Source organism: Notolabrus celidotus, chromosome 12 (assembly GCF_009762535.1).
Source record: "Notolabrus celidotus isolate fNotCel1 chromosome 12, fNotCel1.pri, whole genome shotgun sequence".
Taxonomy (NCBI): domain Eukaryota; kingdom Metazoa; phylum Chordata; class Actinopteri; order Labriformes; family Labridae; genus Notolabrus; species Notolabrus celidotus.
Window position 1 is genome coordinate 29,126,570 of NC_048283.1, and position 20,661 is coordinate 29,147,230.

General features: G+C 38.8%; 1 protein-coding gene across 4 annotated transcripts; it reads left to right on the plus strand.

The window, feature by feature from the left end:
• The first annotated feature begins 4,175 nt into the window (after positions 1-4,175).
• On the plus strand, positions 4,176-19,887 carry azi2 (5-azacytidine induced 2). Of its 4 annotated transcripts, none has more exons than XM_034698802.1 (8): positions 4,176-4,329; positions 9,903-10,156; positions 10,846-10,962; positions 11,183-11,288; positions 12,695-12,828; positions 13,054-13,118; positions 14,779-14,903; positions 17,588-19,887. In XM_034698802.1, the coding sequence occupies exons 2-8, from the start codon at positions 9,938-9,940 to the stop codon at positions 18,019-18,021; spliced, it is 1,200 nt and encodes a 399-aa protein (XP_034554693.1). In that variant the 5' UTR covers positions 4,176-4,329; positions 9,903-9,937; the 3' UTR covers positions 18,022-19,887. The 4 variants fall into 4 exon arrangements, with proteins under 4 accessions (XP_034554693.1, XP_034554692.1, XP_034554695.1 ...); XM_034698801.1 differs by lacking the exon at positions 4,176-4,329 and adding an exon at positions 6,789-6,974; XM_034698804.1 differs by lacking the exon at positions 4,176-4,329 and adding an exon at positions 6,790-6,974 and having other exon boundaries at positions 11,183-11,282.
• The last annotated feature ends 774 nt before the right edge of the window (positions 19,888-20,661 follow it).

Sequence of the window (20,661 nt, forward strand, 5' to 3'; positions counted from 1 at the left end):
TCATATAGAAAACAGAGTGTCACCGCGCTGTTGTTCAGAGCGAAACATGTCAGTCGCGTCCCCATCGCCATCATTTGTCATATGTTAGCTCTCTGTCTGCCACTGTTACCTCTGTCAGTCGTTTCACCTTGTTGGCCTTGTGCACTGGAATCACTGAAGTAGCCATCAGTCATGCGTCATCCCTCACGTCCTCCTGCACCGGCAGCCTGTGAACTCAGCCTCCTCAGGTCCTCCCTGCTGGCAGCACTCTCAAACCAGAAGCCATCAATGACCAAGGTCTCCTCGTCCAGCTCTGTGCTGGCTTGATGCTCCTGCTGAATTTGTTACAACAACACGTCATGTACAGTAGACCATGCTGTGCACGGCATGCCTGAGCACATCAAATAAACAAGGTCACTTGTACATCTATCATTGTTAAAATGACCCTGTGCAGCTTCTGCCATACACAGAGGAAACGGCACCTGGGTTTATATGTGTAAAAGTGTGTGCAAGTATATTGACTGGATATTCCTGCAGAACTCTGGAGATTTAGGACGCATTGAGGCACAGGAGGCATAGAGCTATGAGGAGGAGAGCTGGTATAAGAAGACGGAGGTTTATGGAGAGGAGATAGAAGCCGTGTCTCTCCTCTCTCATCATGGGCAACGTGAGACCTCTGGCTAATAAGATGGACGAGCTAACAAGACTAGGAGAAGTGTAGCATGGTGTGCTTCACGGAAACGTTGCTGCATCAGGATATTCCCAACCACAACATCTCCATTGTTGGCTTCCAGTGTTCGGGCAGACCGGGATAGCACAGAAAGTGCCTCCAACCATATTGTCTGCACAGGGAGATCTCACATGTCATACTGGTAGCTGTTTACATCCCCCCTCTGCCAACACGACTACAGTGTCCAAAGTTCTCAACGCTGCCATGGCCAGACTCCAGACAGATCACCAGAGTGCCCTCTTCCTGATCTCCGTAGACTTCAACAGTTTATTTCTTTTCTACAGAGCTTATTATTGTATTTGTATAACTTATTGTGTAAAGAGCAACAGTAATGACTGGATTTCCCCCTGTGAGATAAATTAAGTATTTCTGATTCAGATTCTGATTAAAAGAAAAGCAATTTAAAGACAGTCCTCTTGTTCAATTACTTTGCTAGCAAGGTCTCAGACCTACAGAACTGAGCGAATCCCTGCCTCTGTAGATGGGACTGAATCGGAAGTGTCATCCAACTGGGCCTCCGCCAGCATTCGAGGAAATATGGCGACAAGTGAGGATTAAATCAACGGAGCCATCAAGACTGTTGTAAATCAAGTGACAGAAAAATATCAGCTCCTAAATCAAAGCCCTGTGTGTTAGAGGCATGTTCTTCTTTAAAGTTAATACATTTATCTCCTCTCTGACCTAATGTTTGGGGTGAAAGTCATTTGCTGGCCCTTCAGGTACTTCACAAAATACATCTAGAGAATTGAATGCTTAATGCTGTTAGTCCCTTAATCACTTTGATGGAAGCCCATGTTATAGAATCTGAGAGGTGTTGCCTGGTGTGCAGTGAGAATCAGATAATAAAATAGTTACGTTGACTCTGTGTCAACTGACCACTTCATCGATGGCAATTCAGGCTACATCTCTAGCAAGTGCTCTGCAGCTAAAAGGGCAAATTAACTGTGTTGCTACACAACGGTAAGAACTGTTGTCACATGACCACTCGTGACCTCAGTATTGAGTGAGTGTAATAGTCCTATCTGTTTCATTATGTGCTTTAAAGACAGGTTGACATTACTTACAAGGATACACCTCTCTGGTTAATCTATAACAGAACAGCTGCAGTGTCAGCAGGAAAGAAGAGGAGAAGCCTCATGCAATGAGGTGGACGAATGAGCTCCCCAAAGCTGGTGTGGTTAAGATTAAAGAAAAGTAGAGTTATGGAAATGTTGTGCCATTGCTCATAGTCAAATTGTTCTTTGTGGTTGTCAAAGTCATCACAAACCTGCTCCTGTGCTGAGACCAAAAAGGCAGACCAGATGGCTGCCTCAGTGTGTTGGTGTCAAGTAGGAGCTAAGCATGTCTTAAATGTAATCTTGTATTTTCATCATATTCTAATCAAGTTCCTTAAAAGTAGGAATACTACTGTTTATCATTAGCCTATTTTTCTCTCTTACTGACTCTACTCTACTCTTTGCTTATTGCTTATCATCAAAAGACCATGACAACTTCTGCATTCATGTAACCAACACATCATTAAACCTGATGTGGCTGGAACACTTGCCCATCAGTTTTGGTCTTGCCCTAAATTAGCCTCCTTCTGGACCCTTGTGTTTGATAATATATCAAGAGCATTGAATTCAACTATTACTCCAGACCCACTGCTTGCTATCTTTGGTTCAGTAGACACAAACCCCTCCATAGATTAATATTTTGGGCAATCTATTTCCTTATGTACATTGTTGGCTAAACGCCTTATTTCACAAATGTGGAAGTCAGAAGAAGTCCTTCATTTCAGCAATGGTTCAAAGATTTGGGGAATGTTTTGCATTTGGAAAGATTGCGATACAAATTGGCTCACAGAGAAAACACTTTCATGAAAATATGGAAGCCCCTTTTGGACAAATGGACGACCTCTTCCAACATACCTCCCTCTCAAGACACCTCGCATTGCGCTTGAACTCAGATGACACTAAACATGCTGATGCCTACGTTTTGTTTTGTTTGTTCTTTGTCTTTTTTATTCTTTCTCGTTTTGTATGACTGCATGACTCTAATATTTGTGCTGTAAATTTCCCCACCTCAATTACTGTCAGCGTTATAGCATCTTTCTTTTATTATTATCTGCTTATTTATTTCCATTATGTCCTTAATGTTTGTCTAGTTTTTTGTTTCATCTTTGCCTAAAAATCCATAAAAAGAAAGGGAAAAATACCTGATGTGGATTCAGATTTTGATTCTCACCTGTGTTTGGTTGGAGGAGTCTGTTGATGCATTAGAGTCCTGCAGCTCCTCTATGTCTCTCATGAGCAGCTGAGCCTTTAACAACACTGCATTGACAAATGAAAAAAAACAGTATTAGACACCATCTCTACCATCCACATAAAACTTTCCAGGGTACTGATATGTGCCTGTGTTTGACTTACACTCATGGGTCTTTGAGATGCTTATCACAGCCTCCTCTTCACATGTCATGTCTCAGCTTCACAGTTTTTCCCACAGCCAAAGACGATGGTCTGTTTGTCACGCTTTTTACTCCTGATGCCTTTAAATCAAACAATACAACACATCAAAGAAATATTAGACGATACTTAATAATACAAAATGCATATTTTATAAGTAGTTCATTTGATCAATAATATAGTCCTTGGGAAGGCACTATTAATGCTAAACAATACATACAGGTTTTGGAGCAACACATGCTGCCATCCAGACAGTGTCATGGGTTTTTATCAACATGTTACACAGCCCCCTGACTTTTTTGGCATTGGGGTTGTAGTTGGATAACACTTTGAAACTATTTACATGAGGAATTTAAACCTGCATATTATATAACAATGTTGGAGTGTTGTGAAGATCAGGTCTAGAAGAAGAGTTCTCTAAGAATTGGCAGGAAATTCGGAGACTGAGATCTGGCTTGGTTAAAAGCTAGTTTATCATCATAACATGCACAAAAACACTAAGCCTGCTTTTCGCATTAAATGTTATTAATGGATGACATGTAAGTTTCCTGTATTAGTAAATTTGTCAAAATGATTTTATTTGGATGAAACTCTTGCTGTTTCAATGTGTCTGACTGCAAATCAGGAGTGTTAATAATTATTCCTTGCATTCAACACAACCAATTTACAGACATTTCACAGTGAATGTTTCACGCAGTCAGATATCAAACCGCACATTTTACATTCACTATCTGCTTTCGAGACTCACAAAAAATAAAATTAACGTGTCAAAATAACCAGAATGGGTCCACTGCTATTCAAACAAATATTGATTGACAAAATATATTAATTCCAGTGTTTTCAGGCAAAATGGCACAGCGATTTGGAAGTCAACTTGTGACAGAAAACAGTTTGCCTAATTAAAGATTCTATAATAGGCTAATCGATTGAACCAGTCCCACTGGGGTCCATCATAATTATTTAATTCCACCTCAGAATAAAACCTGAGTGCAAACTTCTGCTCTCTTTCAGTAGGAATTTGAAGTGACATGGATGTTCTGTTTCTAACTATCTCCTTTCAACAATCAAAACATTTCAAAGGGTTGACAATATCTCAAAGCATTCTTTTTTACCTGTTTTTCAGGAATCACCTGTAGAACCAAAGAAACTGATATCACTCTCCAGATTCAGCAGCAGGTAAGCAAGCCACTTTCCAAGCAGTCTGACTTCTTAATCGTCTTGCTGTAAAGACAAAAGAAGACATCACAGTGTAAGGTCAGAGTTAGGTCAGGGTAGAGTATTAACAAAGAAAATGAAGGAGTAAGCTGAAGTGATAAAGGTGAAACCACTAACAAAGTGTGTCGACTGAGTGAGATAGATCTTGCTGTGGCAGCTAGTAAGCTAGCTAGCTGAAACTCGGCTAACATACATCCTTTACCTGCTAGTTGACTGTGACAAAAATGAACACAGTCGGCGTCAAAAGTGGATTTTTCTGATTTATCTACTCAACAATAAAGGAAATACAGCTGTTTTTTTGTTACAGTGGTAGTTGATAGTTAGTGTACCTGACTGTTGATGAGCAACTCTTTCAAAGTATCCTGCGTCACTTTGGTGTGTATAATGCACAAGCGATTTTCCCATAGTCAGTCATATAAGAAGTCCTTTTATGGTATTTTTCGTTTCTTCATTTTTAATGTGTTACCTGTAATTAGTGTTATTTTCTCCACTGAAATAGCTTTATGAAATACTGCAAGCTAATGTGTATCTCTGGCCTCCCACACTGCCCTACTCTATCATTCAAATCTTTACAAACCTGAGGCCCTCACAGAAGACTCTCAGTCATTTCTTTACAAGCTAAAGTACACTGTACATTACTTTACACAACTGTTTTTTTTAACCAGGAGACTAAATCTTCAGGTGATTTAACTAAAAACGAGTTTGTTTTGTTTCTACCTCATTAGTGCACATACTTTTTCGTCACAAGTTTATTTCAGTTAATTTTTCCAACTTCTTCTTCTTCTATCGATTTCATGGCGGATCGCAACCAACTTAAAAAGGTGCATACCGCCCCCTACTGCACCGGAGTGTGTGACTGCAGAGTGTTAGTAATAATAAAGAGAAAAAAAGAATAATAAAAAATCAATAACTAATCAAAATAAATACATCAAATTAATTAAACAAATAACTACATAAATCATATCACACATGAATCATATCACACGATGCAAACCTGTTTCTTTCAGATAAACTAAAAGAGCCCTACAGCATTCTCCCATCCCATCACTACTCCAACTCCGCTCCAGCCCAAATACTCTACCACGTAATCCCCTCCTCTGTACGCCATATTTTATACACTCCATGTTTCACATTCTCCTCAACATTACACACATCACAGTTCACTGAGAAACATTTGGCCATTAAGTATAGAGTCGATTTCAATCCTGTATGACCCAATCTTAATCTGGCAATCATCACCTCCTCTCTCCTATTCCTATTACTCCCTTTAAAATCAGTCACATCAATGGAATTCTGGATGCTATAGAAATGCCTACCTTGGTATTCTCATCCCACCTTTTCTGCCACACAACCCTTACTTCCCTCCTTATCAGAGACTTGGCCTCTTCTTTTCCAAAGGGAACTTTCAGGACATTTTCATCATTTCATTTCAAAGCTCTTTTAGCAACCTCATATGCTCTCTCGTTACCCTTTACACCTATATTCTTTATTCTTTATTCAGATCCCCATTAGCTGTCACTAACGCAGCAGCTACTGTTCCTAGGGTCCACATAAAACAAAACATAACATACAAAATATACATAAAATTCAAAACAAAAAATTGACAAAAAAAAGACATGAAATCCAAAAACAGAAACATGCTACAAACATGAAATACAACAACTGAATATACAGTACTACAAATGTAAGATACAACAACTGAAAAATGCTAAAAACACAATGTAGAAAAACTGAAAACTGAAAATGCTACAAACATAAAATATAAAAAATTAAAATTCTTCAAAGATGCAATAAAATAAATAAAAAAACAAAACAGGATGTTTACTAAAATTCATTAAAATTTGTAATGTTAGAGTTATTATTCAGGTGTTCCTTAACGAGTCTTTTAAAACTGGCTTTACTGTTTCACCTATATGAGCGGGTACGCAGCCAAACTGCACAGAAATACCAAGTCTATGTATTCTATTATAGCAGGTATTTTTCAAATACTCACTAACTAAATTTCCAATGCTAACCACATTGCGTTTAGTCCATACCTGCTTCTGCTTCACAAAACTGTAAGTCCACATTAGGTGTAGGGAATACCCATGGAGGAACCCTACTCCAAGCAACATTTGGTCCAAACTCTAACCTACAAATACCAAATTCTTCTGCCATTGAATTGATATTCCATCAAAATCCTTTACCTTCACGGCTGTGAATAGTACTCCCAGCAATCATTTATTACTGAAGTAGCAGGTTGTGTCAAGACTGCTATTTTCTTTACAAGCTAAAATTATTTTACTCAGCTGTTTTTTTTAATCCAGGAGACTAAACCTTAAGGCGATTTAACAAAAAACGAGTTTGTATTGTTTCTACCTCATTACTGCATGATCTATTAGAGTTTATTTCAGTTCATTTATAATTCGGTGCCTTTATTTTGAAAAGACTTTGTCAGTGGAGTGACTCCCGGAAGTTTTTGTTTCCTCACCTGTCAGTTCTGACACGGTGTGAGCGGCTAGCCTCGTCTCTTTGTTTTCCTCCGATAAAAATGTCTTCTTTCACTCGGAACAAATGATTGTATCGTCCTGCCAGCAGTCACATTATTGAGGACAGCATCTAACACGGTTAGTGAAAGTGGAGGGTGAAAATAATCCACTGCCTTTGCTTCACCTAGCAACACATAGCCAGGAGACGTTAGCTTAGCGCTGGCTAACTGTGATCACCTAAACAGATCGATCATTGTAAACATTGTAAAGATATTGGTGCATATGTTATGTTTATGTTTGTTATTGTCTAACAGTTATGTAATCACTCCTGATACCTGTTTTTGATCGTCCCATTAGTGTGTGTTGTAGGTGATAAATGATCTCCGGAAGCTAACACCATAACGTTAGCAGCGTTCAGTGGAAACGAGATTCATTGATTGTTTACATACAGATCATAGCTGATCTCTCCTGTTCATGTGAATAAAATGTATCCCCTTCGTTGTGTTTGTAATCATGCTAGCTGTTAGATTTTGTGAGGTTATTTAGAGCATTGAGCTAGACATGACGTCGCTCTTCGTGTCTTGTTTTGGACTCAAGTTGACTTTCGTTTTGATCACTTCTCGGGGGGTGACTTTCGATTTCATATCTTTTACTGGAATCACGCTTTGCAGTCAGCAAAGTGTTTTTCTAAGATTATATCTATGTTAGAGATCAACCAGCCCGTTGGTCTCAGTCTGCTGAAACTTATTTCTCTAAAAGCTTAGGCCTTCTGTGTTTAAAACTTGGCTCCACAGTGTTTGCTGCATCATTGCACACTGACATCACCAACCAGTGTTAGCTGCACTGTCTGCTGCCGAGCTGCTGGAACACAGGAGGGTCAGAAAGGGTGTGGAGCACATTTCAGGCTTTTAGGCTGGACTACTTCATTCCTTGGAAGTAGACCTGTTTTACAGGTCAGGGTGAGACTCTGTATTTCTGTACCTGTGAACAGTCAAGATAAGATAAGGTATTACTTTATTGATCCTGAGGGGAAATTCAGTTGTTGCAGTAACCCAGACATAAGTACAATCAAGAAAAAGTTCCAATTAGTAAACTAAAATAAGTCAAAATAAAAATATGTAAATAAAGATAGAATACAATTTAGATATGTTACAAATGGGATTTAGATTAAAACAAATGTTACAAAATGATTAAATAGAAGTAATAACAGGCAGTATTAAAATATTTCAGTAGTGACAGGTTGACATGGTGTGATTATGGTTGGTAATGACAGATTAAGCAATATAATGAATAAACATAGAATAGAATAGAATAGAATAGAATAGAATAGAATAGAGAGAATAGAATGCACTTTATTCATCCCCAAGGGGGAAATTCAGGTACCTGGCAGACAAAATTATAAAAATCACATAAAACAAGTAATTCAGGTGTCTGTCAGCTCATCTCCCATTGGCTAGAGAGTTATGAAGCCTAATGGCTGCAGGGATGAATAATTTTCTGTATCGCTCAGTCCTGCAGTGCAGAGAGATGAGCAGTCCACTGCCGCTGTTTCTCTGGTCCACAAAGAAGTTGTGAAGTGGATGATCTGTGTAATTTAGAATGTAAATATATATAAATATTACATATAAGTTGTAGTAAACAATGATAATGTAATATGATATAATATAGCAAAGATAATAATGTAATTAAACATAATATAATATAATATAATATAATATAGCAAAGAAAAGTTTACCTTTGCATTTATCATTTAACTGAATATGCTTTCTCATCTACCTGGCTGTTGAGCAAGAAGTCACTGAGCCAAGGATCTGTGTCTAAATTATAGAGCATTCCAAAGTCTCAGTTTCATTTCACAGCAGCTCGCTGCCCTTTGCACCATCCAGGGTGTTCCACTAAAACAGATCAAACCATGGACTGTCAGGACAATAATACTTCTACTGTTTTGTTTATTAGCACAATACAATTTAGGTTAACATTTATGCACAACTTACCCTCTTTAATACATTTGTAGTGTAATTAATCTGATAGAATCAATCTGAATTTAAAACAGGGTGTTAAAAGCACCTTAACATCAGCCAGGCAGTGTATATCTCATCAACTCAGTTAGATTTGTCTGTAATAACATTTTACTTATAGATTTTTTCACATATTTACTCTCATCTGAATTATTGTTCAGAGTTGCCTAATGGTCATTGGAATGTAATGCCTGTTTGAAATGTTCTTTATATGTTTTCAAAGAGCCACATGACTGAAGTTAGGTGGAGATGGAGACAAATTTGTTGAGAAGATTAAACTGTACTTGTTCAGTTTGCCTGATGATGGCAGAACTGAGTTTAATCACACACGGCCTGATGCTATTTGTGGAATGCAATCACATCTAAAATCTGCAACAGACCTTCTGCTAAACTTACAAAACACACTGTGGAACAAACATAGCGAACGCTGGGCCCTCTCAGATATTCGGACAACATTAAAAAAATGTCTTTAATTTGTGAAGCCTGTGACATTTCTGGAACGTGGTTTTATAGTTATCCCCAGTAAACAACATAATGAATATGAAGGGCTGCTTCTCAAGTTTTAAGTGTTTTGATTCAGGTGTTTTTACAGACCTTTTCATCACTTTGTGTAACAGACAAACAGGATTGGTTTTCAAAACAATGCAACAACAATCTGTTTCCTCTGAGAGTAAGATCACAAATCAACCACAGCCTTAAAGCTCTTTCCTTGTGAAAATGTGGCCTGCTCACAGGAATTGACGTAAGGGGCATTTCAGTTTGTGCAGCAGAGGTTCATAGGGGAAAGATTTTAGGGGGATCAAGCACAAAAACTTCATTGAACCTTCCTAATCTTTCACACAGAATAAGAATGACACATTCTCTTAATGTGCCACAAACCATTAACAAAGCTTCTTAACAGTGTCATAGCAGTAAGGCATTGTGACAGTAGGTGCTTCTTTAAGTTGTCAGATCTAAAGTTACCTTTTTAAATTTCATCATTTTGTTTTCTTACAAAAGTTGAAGACATTTCTGATTTTGAAAGTGAAACTCTTCATGTCATCCGCAGGTCTTCACTCAGCTTCAGAGCAAGCCTTCGCAGGCATGGAGCCCCTGGCAGTGGACGATGACATTTGCATTCTTAAACATGAGACGGCCTACACCGCTTCCGGCGAGAGCCCTGTGTCGGTGTGTGCCGGCGACGAATCTGTCGCTTCCCACTTCGCCTTGGTCACAGCCTATGAGGACATCAAGAAGAGGCTGAGAGACACAGAGCGAGAGAATACCTTGCTGAGGAAGAGGGTTAAGCAGCTGGAGGACAAGGTATTGATGGAAACAAAGGAGACATTAAAAGAGAGGAAGTAGAAAGGGGAATAAAGTGTGAGGAGAAAGACGTAAATGAACACACAGCTAGAAAGCTGGAGAGTGAGCTTCAGAGAGAGTATGCTGAAAACACAGATCAATAAGACATAGATTTTTCTCCAATTTCCAGGACGCCAGAATTATGAACAAACAAAAAATACTCAGAGAAAGTTTGGAGAGAGTCAGCAAATTCAACCGCACTCTGCAAAATACTTGCCTTTGGGAGAGTGTGCATGCCAGCATCATTAATACTGTTGGCCGATAGTCAAAACTAGAAAACAATGAGACATAAATCTGCACTGTCTGAAACAGAGACTATGCCTAAAAAAGCATAGCATTGCCAAACAATGTGTTGCTGCACTACTTGGGGAAAAGGCTTGTGAAATTGGATTTTTTTCGAAAAACAACAGATTGAGAGAGAGAGAGAGAGAGAGAGAGAGAGAGAGAGAGAGAGAGAGAGAGAGAGAGAGAGAGAGAGAGAGAGAGAGAGAGAGAGAGAGAGAGAGAGAGATTTAAACAGGAAGGGTTTATCTGCAGAGGCTTTTCTCTACAGCTTATCAAGATGGGATGTGGTGAGTGGAAAGTAACTTCATATCATAGATGCTCAGATAAAATTATCTCTCTGTGTATTTGATGTATCACCCATGTAGCTCTTCAGGCCAGATGCTCCTCCATCAGAGGGTCCCCAGTATGTGAACAAGGCCTTCAGTGCTTACCGAGGTATCTATATAGAGAAGGAGGACCTGCAGATGGAGCTTAACAAACTGGTGCGTGTACTAATCTATTTGAATCTTCCTCAAATCAACTAAAACCTGGCACAAAGATCAAGTATGTTTCAAACATGCGTATTTTTAAGTCTTAGGGAGTTGTATGTTGTTCTGTGGCTAACTCCTGCTGGAATATTATTTATGATAAAGTACATAGAAGCACCAGGCTTGTGTTTTCTTGTGTTTACAAATTCTGATTTCTATAATCTTCTTCTGTCAGAAAAAGGAGAAGAGCGAGAGCGAGAGGCAGCTGACAGAGCAGCTCCAGGCCAAAGAGCTGGAGCTGCTTCAGCTGAAGACGGAGATGGAAACAAGCCAAGGTACAGGTAGAGCACACAAGGTTGTCTTTTACTACAAATAACAGGCCAGCAAACATCCTTCAAACGTGTCCTCAGCAGTGTGATTCAATTCATGTGCTGACAAAAGACAAGAATTACTACACATCTGCCTCACCTGACACACTCTGCAAAGGTACAAACTAGGGATGTCAGCAATGAATCGATTGTCCATTAATTGATTAAGAACTTACTCGAACGAGTAGACAGGAAACTGCACACTGTGAGTCTAAGATATGTTTGTGTTCAGTTCCCTTGTTGCAGTAAATGCACATGTTGTTGTCTGAGCCTTCACTTTGATGACTCAGTGTCCGCAGAGATTATGAGCCTGCTCCACACGTTGATATTCAGCGTGTTTAACATTTTGAACTCCTCAATATGATCCTTAGCTATTTAATACTGTCAGTTATATACACTGTGTTGTGAAGGAAAATTTGATTCAGGAGAAAAAAACGCATTTGGCATTGTTTTTGACAGAAAACGTTTATGTTTTTTTTATGATTAATAATTGATCCTTAACATTTCCAAAGATTGATCACAGAAAATACTTGAAATTGGCATCCCTAGTACAAACGATTACCTGGGTAAAATGTAAACTATAACATGTAACAACAGCTGTTATGATCAGCAGTCTTTAGGTACTTGATGTTTTGTTGAGTATTATCTTTGTATACCTTCTATGACATTAGATTTCACAGGGAGTCATTATCTTCTTTTTATCCCACTTATTTTTTGATAATACTATTTCTCAAAGTTCAAAAGAAAATTTTCAGTATCAAAAGACTGTATGGATCAAATCTGTGATCGACTTATGCACTTAGATTTTGGTTTAACTTTGCGAAAGGGTCCAGCACGTAATTACAGCATTTAAACACTGTTTACGAATGGCTACTGCAGTTAACATATGTCAGTAATGTAATGTATAGAATATGATAACCCTGTAAAGGGGATTATTGAATTAGAAGAGTTTTATTTGTGGAAAGTAAAATATTAAAAAAATACATAAATATTACTTAAATAGTACATCTATTTACCTTTACTGGTAAAATGTATTGTTTTTAAAGAAATATTATTTTAAAATGTAAAATTTGCTTGCTTTAGTACTTGTAGTTGTATACTATGTTATAATATTTCAACACTTATTTATTTTATTGCATAGATTAGTGGATGAGAAAACTCAAACTCCTGTGTAAAGCATAGATGAGATGTTATTGTTAGTAATGCTCAGTATCGAACTGTTCTTCCCTTTGTTACCCAAAAACTCACTCATTTATATTTTAATTAAATGAATCAGAAATCGACAGTGTGGTATTTTTTAAGTATTTAAATTTTTTGAAAGTTCGGTAAATGTGTTATATTGAAAATGTCTCACTCTTGTTTTTATTGTTATTGTGCAGTGATGAAGAGCCTGAACAGCCCTCAAGACTACTGGCAGGTTGACCGGGTCGGCACTGAGCAAAAGATCCACAAACTGCAGGACGAGCTGGAGAGGGTGACACTGGAGAACAATCGACTGCTGGAGAGAAGTGGGGTGAGATGAGCTGACACTAAGAATCAAACTAGAAGAAGAGTTGGACTGATGTGGGAGGGCAGAGGTTGGAGTGCTTCCCCTTGACAGCAGAAAAGATCAGTGCTGAAGGATAACAAAAACATAGAGAAGAGAATGAGTGGAAGCTGAGGAGTTTTGAGTTTTGTTGAAATGAAAATGAACTTCAGACACAGCCTCTGATCTGTTCTGTACTGAACTTTGTTTTAGGAGGAACCCCACGGCCTTAACGGACCAGACTTGGACCAGTCCTGTGACGCAAAGTATACAGCCAGGTAAAGGTTTTATATGATTGTTATCTAAGGCCTTAAAGTCAGGGCCCTGCCCTCTTCTCGTTTCAGTAACCTAACATAAAAACAAACATCGTGGCTGTGTTAAATGAAAAGATGATCCTTCAGTTATGGATAGGCTTCATCAGAATAAAGGTGTGAAGTTTATATTAAAGCTTCCTGTTCATGCACTTTATCAGTCAGAATTTACCAAATGTGGGTTTCGCTGACCTTTAAGTCACTTACTTAATATCCTTTGAGGCAGGAAGCTACAGAATCCAGACTCAGCCTTTTTTAATCGCTTGTTTTTGTACTTTTACAAGACAGCTTGCATTTGTAGTGCTCTTTGTGTGCACTCAACACTGGGAGTTCTGATATGATCTATGTTTGCAGCTGTGCAGCAGCACATTTCTTGACAATGACAGATGTGAAATGAAACCAGAATCTTGTTTGACATTAGAATTAAAATAATTTAGCAAGAGTTTGCCTTTGAAATAATTCTAAAGAAGTAACGTGAAGAGCTTCAAGTTTGGAATAAAAATGGCATCTGAAAGATTATACTGTGAAGATTGGTGTTGTGTTACAAATACTGTGTAACTGGATGTCGGTGTAACATCCTGGTGTTGTAATTATGTTGTTTGGCCACTAGAGGAGGGTGCAGCTCTGCAGAACGTCCCACATCGGGCAGATAGCCTCATCTAATCTTAAGACATGATCCGCTCCCAACTGTTCAAATGTGCCCTCCACTCTTTTGCACTGAAAAATGTTTCAGAACAGATGAAGTCACCCTCCACTCACTCTTCTGGATAATCATTTCCTGTAAATAAGCATCTCCTTACAACTCATGGAGAAAAATTCTATTTATGGTGCATTTTAATTGCTTCACGTGTCAGCAGTTTTAAGGTGGTGTTAGTTTTTAGCAGCACAAAAAGCTTCTGTATTTCTTCACAGTTGTTGTTGTTGCTGTTTCAGGCAGGTGTGGGAAGTTAGGGAAAAGTGTTGATGAGATTTTACATCTTCACGTAAGGTGTGGAGAGGACAGTTTGTAGGTGTTGCCAAAAATTCCTTTACTTTTTTGTTTTAAACCGTGGTGTTGGATTTTAATGTAGCGGATTCTAATGCTCTGGCTATTATTATTTTTGTCTGTTTTAGGTCAATAATTAATTTATGATAAGTGTACTTGCGATTTTGTGTTGCAAGTCTCTTTAATAAACTCCAAATCACCCTGTTAATGTGAACATATGCTGCTATGTGGTTTGTCCCCAACACCTGTGAGAATCTGCTGTGGCTTTAAATCAGTACAGTCAGTGACAGAATTAAATATGTCAACAGAAAACACTGTGTAACAGATAGACAGTTTTCACACCACTAACAAGTCTCTCTGGAATATTTTTGCCTATTTCTAAATAAGTCTAGTTGATGAACTATCCTAGGAAGTTTGGCCAAGTGTCTTAAGTGCTGATTTCACATCTTAGAATTAGAACAAAGTAATGGAAAATGATCCCTCTTGAGTTTAAGAAATGAACAATAGGACAAACATCTACTCTGCATAAGTACTATAACATCAAGGATATTTAAATGTTTTTCAAATAAATATAACACCATGAATGAATGATCTTTACCTTACAAGATCCTGTTTGAAAATGAAATGCTGCGGTTTCTGCAGGGAGAGGAGCATGCAGCAGACATACGAGTCCCTGAGCAGCGAGGTCACGCGTCTTCATTCAGAGCTGAAGCACCAAACTGGCCTGATCAGGAAACTCAGGCCCCTCATCAGTGAGAGCAGGCAAGGTGAGGCACCCACACAAACACAGACATATCGCCACGCTTAGAGCTGTGCCATTCATGATGTATGTTTGGATACAAATCATTCCATCTGTACCATGTTTGTGTTAGTGTATGTGATTACCCAGCAGTCCTGACTCCCCTTCTGCCTCTCCATACCTCCTCAGTATGTTCAGCACGGACAGCATCCTCTATCCCTTATATTCCCCTGTAACAGGGTCTGGCAGGTAACTACTGAGATGCAGTAAGTGCAGACTCAACATCTTTTTTTTCAGGTTTTTAAATCTCTCAGGCTAAAAATCACACTAAGGGCTTAGGTAATTAATTTATTATGAAAAATATATGTATTTTTATAATCAGAACCAGGGTTATTTCCAAATAGGTTTACACATAGAAGGAATTTATCTTGATATGTTTTGGTGCAACAATGATGATCACAGAGGTAGAGTAAAAAGAGTAAAAGTTTGTTTGCAGTAGCACTCATAATGACGGGAGACTTAAATAAAACAAGTTCAATATAAACAATAAAGTAATAAAATGATGGGAGCGATGGCAGACCTGTACAGTTGTGCAGATATGAGTGCAAATATTTAGCAATATAAAATTTGGAAACAGTGGACTGAGTGTGTCCACTCAAGGAAAAAGGGTAAAGCAAAAGATATACATGTTTGCTTGTCATCTTTTAAATACAGTCACAAATCCCAGCTGTGGCAACAAATCTCTTGAAAATGTACATGAACTGAGAGAAGAGAAAGGAGACCCACCCGCCATCCCGCCCAAAACCCACAGACTTGATTGTGTTCATTTTTAAAGAGCGTATACTGCGATTACAACGGATTCTCGACTAAACCAAAGCTGCACATCAAAATCTTGGATATCAAAAAAAGCACAAACAGACAGCTCACACAAAGAACTCAGCAGAAGCTTTTTTATGCAACTAATCCCAGTAAGGTTTCCAGCGCCTTAAATATTCAAACTAAACCCCCCAAAAAGTCTATCTAAAGGAAAGTCAAGTCCCGGCAGGCACCTCGGATTACAACTCCCTTACAACTACTGTAGAAGCAAGTGCATTTAATAATTGTGGATGTGTCCCCTCAAGATAACAGTGTCCACTGTGTCTGTCCATAATACTTTGCAAGTTTGAAAAAGTTTAATGACAGTAAGACTTATTAAGATCTAAAACTAGAAACTATATTTAGAGATGGTGAGTGTTTTATAGCCAATGAGAACTGTCTTAAAAAGTGTCTTAAACCTGAGTATCATGTCTCATTACATTTCTAATTCAAAGTTAATTCTAAGTATCCTCGTCGGACTTTAAGCCTTTCTGCTCTACTTCAAACTTTGTGGCGAACATCAAATGAAGCAGCAGTTCTCTGCTGCCTCTCTCTTCAGCACGGCTTTTCTGAAGAAGAACTACTTCTTGAGAAGATCTCTCCTGCTGCTCCTTGTTGCAATTTGTATAAGGGTGTGATAAGACTGTGGATATTATCCAAGTACTCAAGCACTTTGACAAAGGACATCATGAAATGGTCTGTCCCTCCTCTCCTCTCCCTCTGTGATGATGTATTCGAGCCTTGGGGAGATTACCTCTGTTGTTGATTCCCTTGGAGTGTCAGAAGAAGAGACTAGGAGGTGAAAATTAGAACGAAATATGGCAAGAAAATAAATCTTGGCCTATTTATTCCACTGAATAAGAGGGTAATCCTGTAACTTAGATGAGAGAGATGGAGAGAAATAAGGAAAGCAGGAGAGAAAATGGAAGAGGGGGGAGGAGAGGGGGGCATGTATTTATTCAGTCATATTGTGCATCTGTATTCTCCTAATGTTCTCCTTTGGAATCACTTTTATTCAAATCCCAGACTCGGGAGACCCTCTCATGGAAGAGTAGTACGGAGGGATGGATGGAGAGATGATATGAGGAGGAGATACTCATTTAAACTTTATTATTCGCTCAGGATGATGATTTGACAGCAAAGCGGTGATGTGTGTGTGAGATTAGGACGACTGAGTTATGCCTGGATATGATCTGTGTGGAATAATGTTCTTGTGAACAAAACCTAATTATTATTTTGATGTTTACTGGATCACAGGCAGTGATTTTTACTCGCTGAAAAGGTTTGTAGCCCGCTGCATGGTGGGAGATTGTACCTCTCTGTTTTTACACTCGGGGGCCTATTATGTTGTCAGGGATCAAAAGACTTTGTTGTGCACACCTTTGAATTTTAAAATCTCTCCAGAACTCTGAATTTAATCCACGAGTAAATATGTTAGAGAAATAAGCTCAGAGGTGTGATCTCGGTGCCAAACACAAAAGAAAAACTTATCAGCTTTTGCAGGGAAGAAGAGACGGCTTCATTTATACCTTAAGATGGATTTACAGGCAGCAAGGATGAAGCTCAAGATCAAACCTGTTTTTACAAACGCTTCTCAGGAGGAAGACAAAATAAACTGTACATTATTCAATCAGTTATCAATCTTATAGATTATTATTAACATTGGTCACATCTTTTATTTATTTTTGTTCTTATCAACAAATACATTACAGTTTATCCTATTGCTAATCCTTCAGCTCCCAGTACTTACATCCTGAGCACAATCTCACATCATCTGACATTATTTGACTCCAACCTTCATTTTACCTCCCTCCACTTCTAACCCCACCCTCTCTCTTTCTCTGCCTGCCTCAACAGTTCCAATTCAGTGCCGGGACGACGTGGAAAAGAACAACCACCACGCCATTCCCCGGGTGTCAGTGCCTCGCCCCCCTAGTGCTCCCCCACTGCCCTCCTGCTCTGGCCGCCCCTGCCCCCCAGTCTGCGGGCCGTCAGGCACCCTGCTGCCCGACAGTCTGAGGGAGGACTGCTGGTACAATGGACCCTGGCCCTCCCAGAGCTGCTCAGGAGAGGCTCTGCTGCTTGGAAATGACACCTGCTCTGTGGTCCTGCCCCCGCCCCCTTTGAACCAGGCCTCCCTGGATGACAGCTCACGCTCTTTCCCCAGCCCCCCCAAACCAAGTGATGCTATGTTCTGGGAGGGACACTCTGCTACATCCAACTCCTCTTCCTCAATTGGAAACTGCACTCCCAGGAGCCCTCCCAATGCTGAGTGGACCAAGCCGTATTGAGAGGAGCTTTGACGGGAGGACAGATGATTAAATAAGAGTGCAAGTGGAAGGAAAAATAAACCAATGGATGAATGATTGAACTCTCCAACCCTGCCACATAGCTACCACCTAACCTGCCTTAAGTTGATAAGACCACTCCTCTGGGCTGGAATGGACTGCTCCTGCCGGTTGTGGGACCTGATTGAGGCCAGAGGAGGCCTTTTTCGAGGTAGACTCTGTGAACTCATTAATCTATGGACTCTGCGCACCGCATCGGTGAATACATTGGACTTTGCAGAGGAAAAGTTAATGAAACCCTGAGCAGAGTAAATAGTTTGTCCATGTGTAAGTGTCCTTGTATGCACATGCATACATGTGTGCAAGCATGCATACAAGCAGTTTTATTTGTGTGTGGATATACACACATCAAGCAGTGTGCCTGTGTGTGCAGATCAGTTGGCAGGCATCGTTGGCCTGCCCGTATCTGTATCTTGTCATAATAAACCTAATCTGATCACTGGGGCCACAACATGATCCTATAATTTGTAAAACTGTACTCCCTCCAATACAAGTCTTTTTACATTTGATCGCTGTAAAGTATTGAAGGTGTGTAGTCTCACATCTCATGGTCATGTGAAGGAGATTTTTTGGTATGAAGATTAAATGTGATGGTTTTTGTACTGTGGTGGAGACAGACATACAGTCACTGTAGGATAATCACTGAACTTTTGTTCCACATGTAACAGATACCAAAAAAAGTGTAACAAATTTTTCTTCTTTGACAAGTTTAGATTTGATCAAACCCTTATAGATCAGTATCAAAGTAGGCTGTCAGCTTTCTCCTACATTCTAATTAAGTCATTCATGAGAACAGAGTGATGATATTTTTTAAGGACATTGCAGAATGGGTCTGAAATATATAAAACTAAAAATGTATAGCTGTCTGAAGTAACACTCCACCTTCACATGCACCACAATTGTTCAACTGTTGATGATATAAAGTCAATTTTAACTAGCCTCCTGAAACCTGCCTGTTGTCACTTCTTCAAGTCTCAGAACTGCTGTCAATATGTTTTGTGTGGTTTTCTTCTCTCAGTTGCAAATGCAACGCTATAAGTAAGGCTGTGCATTTCTGAATGTTATTTTGAAGGACTTTAAATTTGAGGGACTCATACTGTAGGTCTCACACACTCCCTGTTTTTGTGACCCTGAATGAGTTGGGAACGTGATGAGGTTTATGGAGGTTTTGAATCACAAACCATGTACTTTAACTTGGTACAGTGCTGATGATAATCTACAGTGTGATACGTTTGATCTGCAGTATGACTTGAGTTGTTGTGTGAAGAAGGGAGGTCTTTATTCTCTTTTTAAGAGTCAAATAAGTGAAAGAACAGAAGGATGTACAAAAAGGAGAACACATTGTAATAGGAAAGCAGGATATTTGGGGGGCTGACTGTTTGAACTGTATAAATGTATATGGTGGGCTTCAGTACTTTGCCAAACGCAGTTTTGCACTTTGAACCATAGGATGTTTTTTCTGCCCACTTCTTTAGACTTCTGATGTGTAGTTGAGCTGTCTGCAGTGGTGGCAAGACAATAAGTCTATTAACCTGAAGAAATGTGAGTGACTTGAAAAATAGGTGCACAAAGCACAAGACCCATTGGTTGTTGAAAAGACGTTTGGTTTTTCCCATTTTCTTCTGTCTTGTTTCATGAAAACTGTGGTCTTTTTGTTAATTTCTAAGAAATGTTATTTTACAGCAGTAGTTTCATACTTCTGTAAACGATTTGCAAACCAAAATGCAATGTACAGTAGATATGGATTATATTTTAGATTTACTGCACTTCAGACTGTTTGTAAATATGATCAATTAAACTAAAGGAAATTAAGTCTCTGTATTTGCTTTTTCTCATTTAGATCAGTATTGAGGTTATGGGGTTCAGTTTGAATAAAACTGTAAGCTTTGGTTTATCCAGTAACTACAGTTGAAACAAAATTAACCTTTTTTATTTTTTTGCTTTATTTCTTAAAAATGATACCCGTGAAGGTCACAATCCTACAACTGAAAACATTTATTCAACCACAAGCAGGTTTTCAGCTACAAGTACACTACCAGTCAAAAGTTTGGAAACACCTTCTCATTCAAGGGTTTGTATTTATATTAATTATTTTAAACACAGTAGATTAATACTGAATACATCAAAACTATGAAAGAACATATATGGAACTATTTAATGAACAGAAAAGTGTTAAACCAGAATCTGTTTTATATTTTAGATTCTGTAAAGTAGCCCCCTTTTTCCTTCATGACAGCTTTGCACACTCTTGGTATTCTCTCAGTCTGCTTCATGAAGTGGTCTCCTGGAATGGTTTCTAATTAACATGAGCCTTGTCAAGAGTTCATTTGTAGAATGACTTGCCTTCTTAATGTGTTTGAGACCATCAGTTGTGTTGTTCAGAGGTAGGGTTAATACGCAATGGATCGCCCTATTTGACTAATGTTGTAATCCATATTATGGCAAAACCAGATTATTTCATAGTTTTGATGTCTTCAGTATTAATCTACAATGTTGAAAATAATTAAAATAAATCAAACCCATTGAATGAGAAGGTGTGTCCAAACTTTTGACTGGTAGTGTATATTAGAGGCCTGAGAAGTC

Coding starts and splice junctions, on each gene's coding strand:
- azi2 (XM_034698802.1), top strand. CDS start 9,938: ATGGAGCCCCTGGCAGTGGACGATGACATTTGCATTCTTAAACATGAG. Junction 10,963..11,182: donor AGATGGAGCTTAACAAACTG/GTGCGTGTACTA, acceptor TTCTTCTGTCAG/AAAAAGGAGAAGAGCGAGAG. Junction 13,119..14,778: donor GACGCAAAGTATACAGCCAG/GTAAAGGTTTTA, acceptor CGGTTTCTGCAG/GGAGAGGAGCATGCAGCAGA.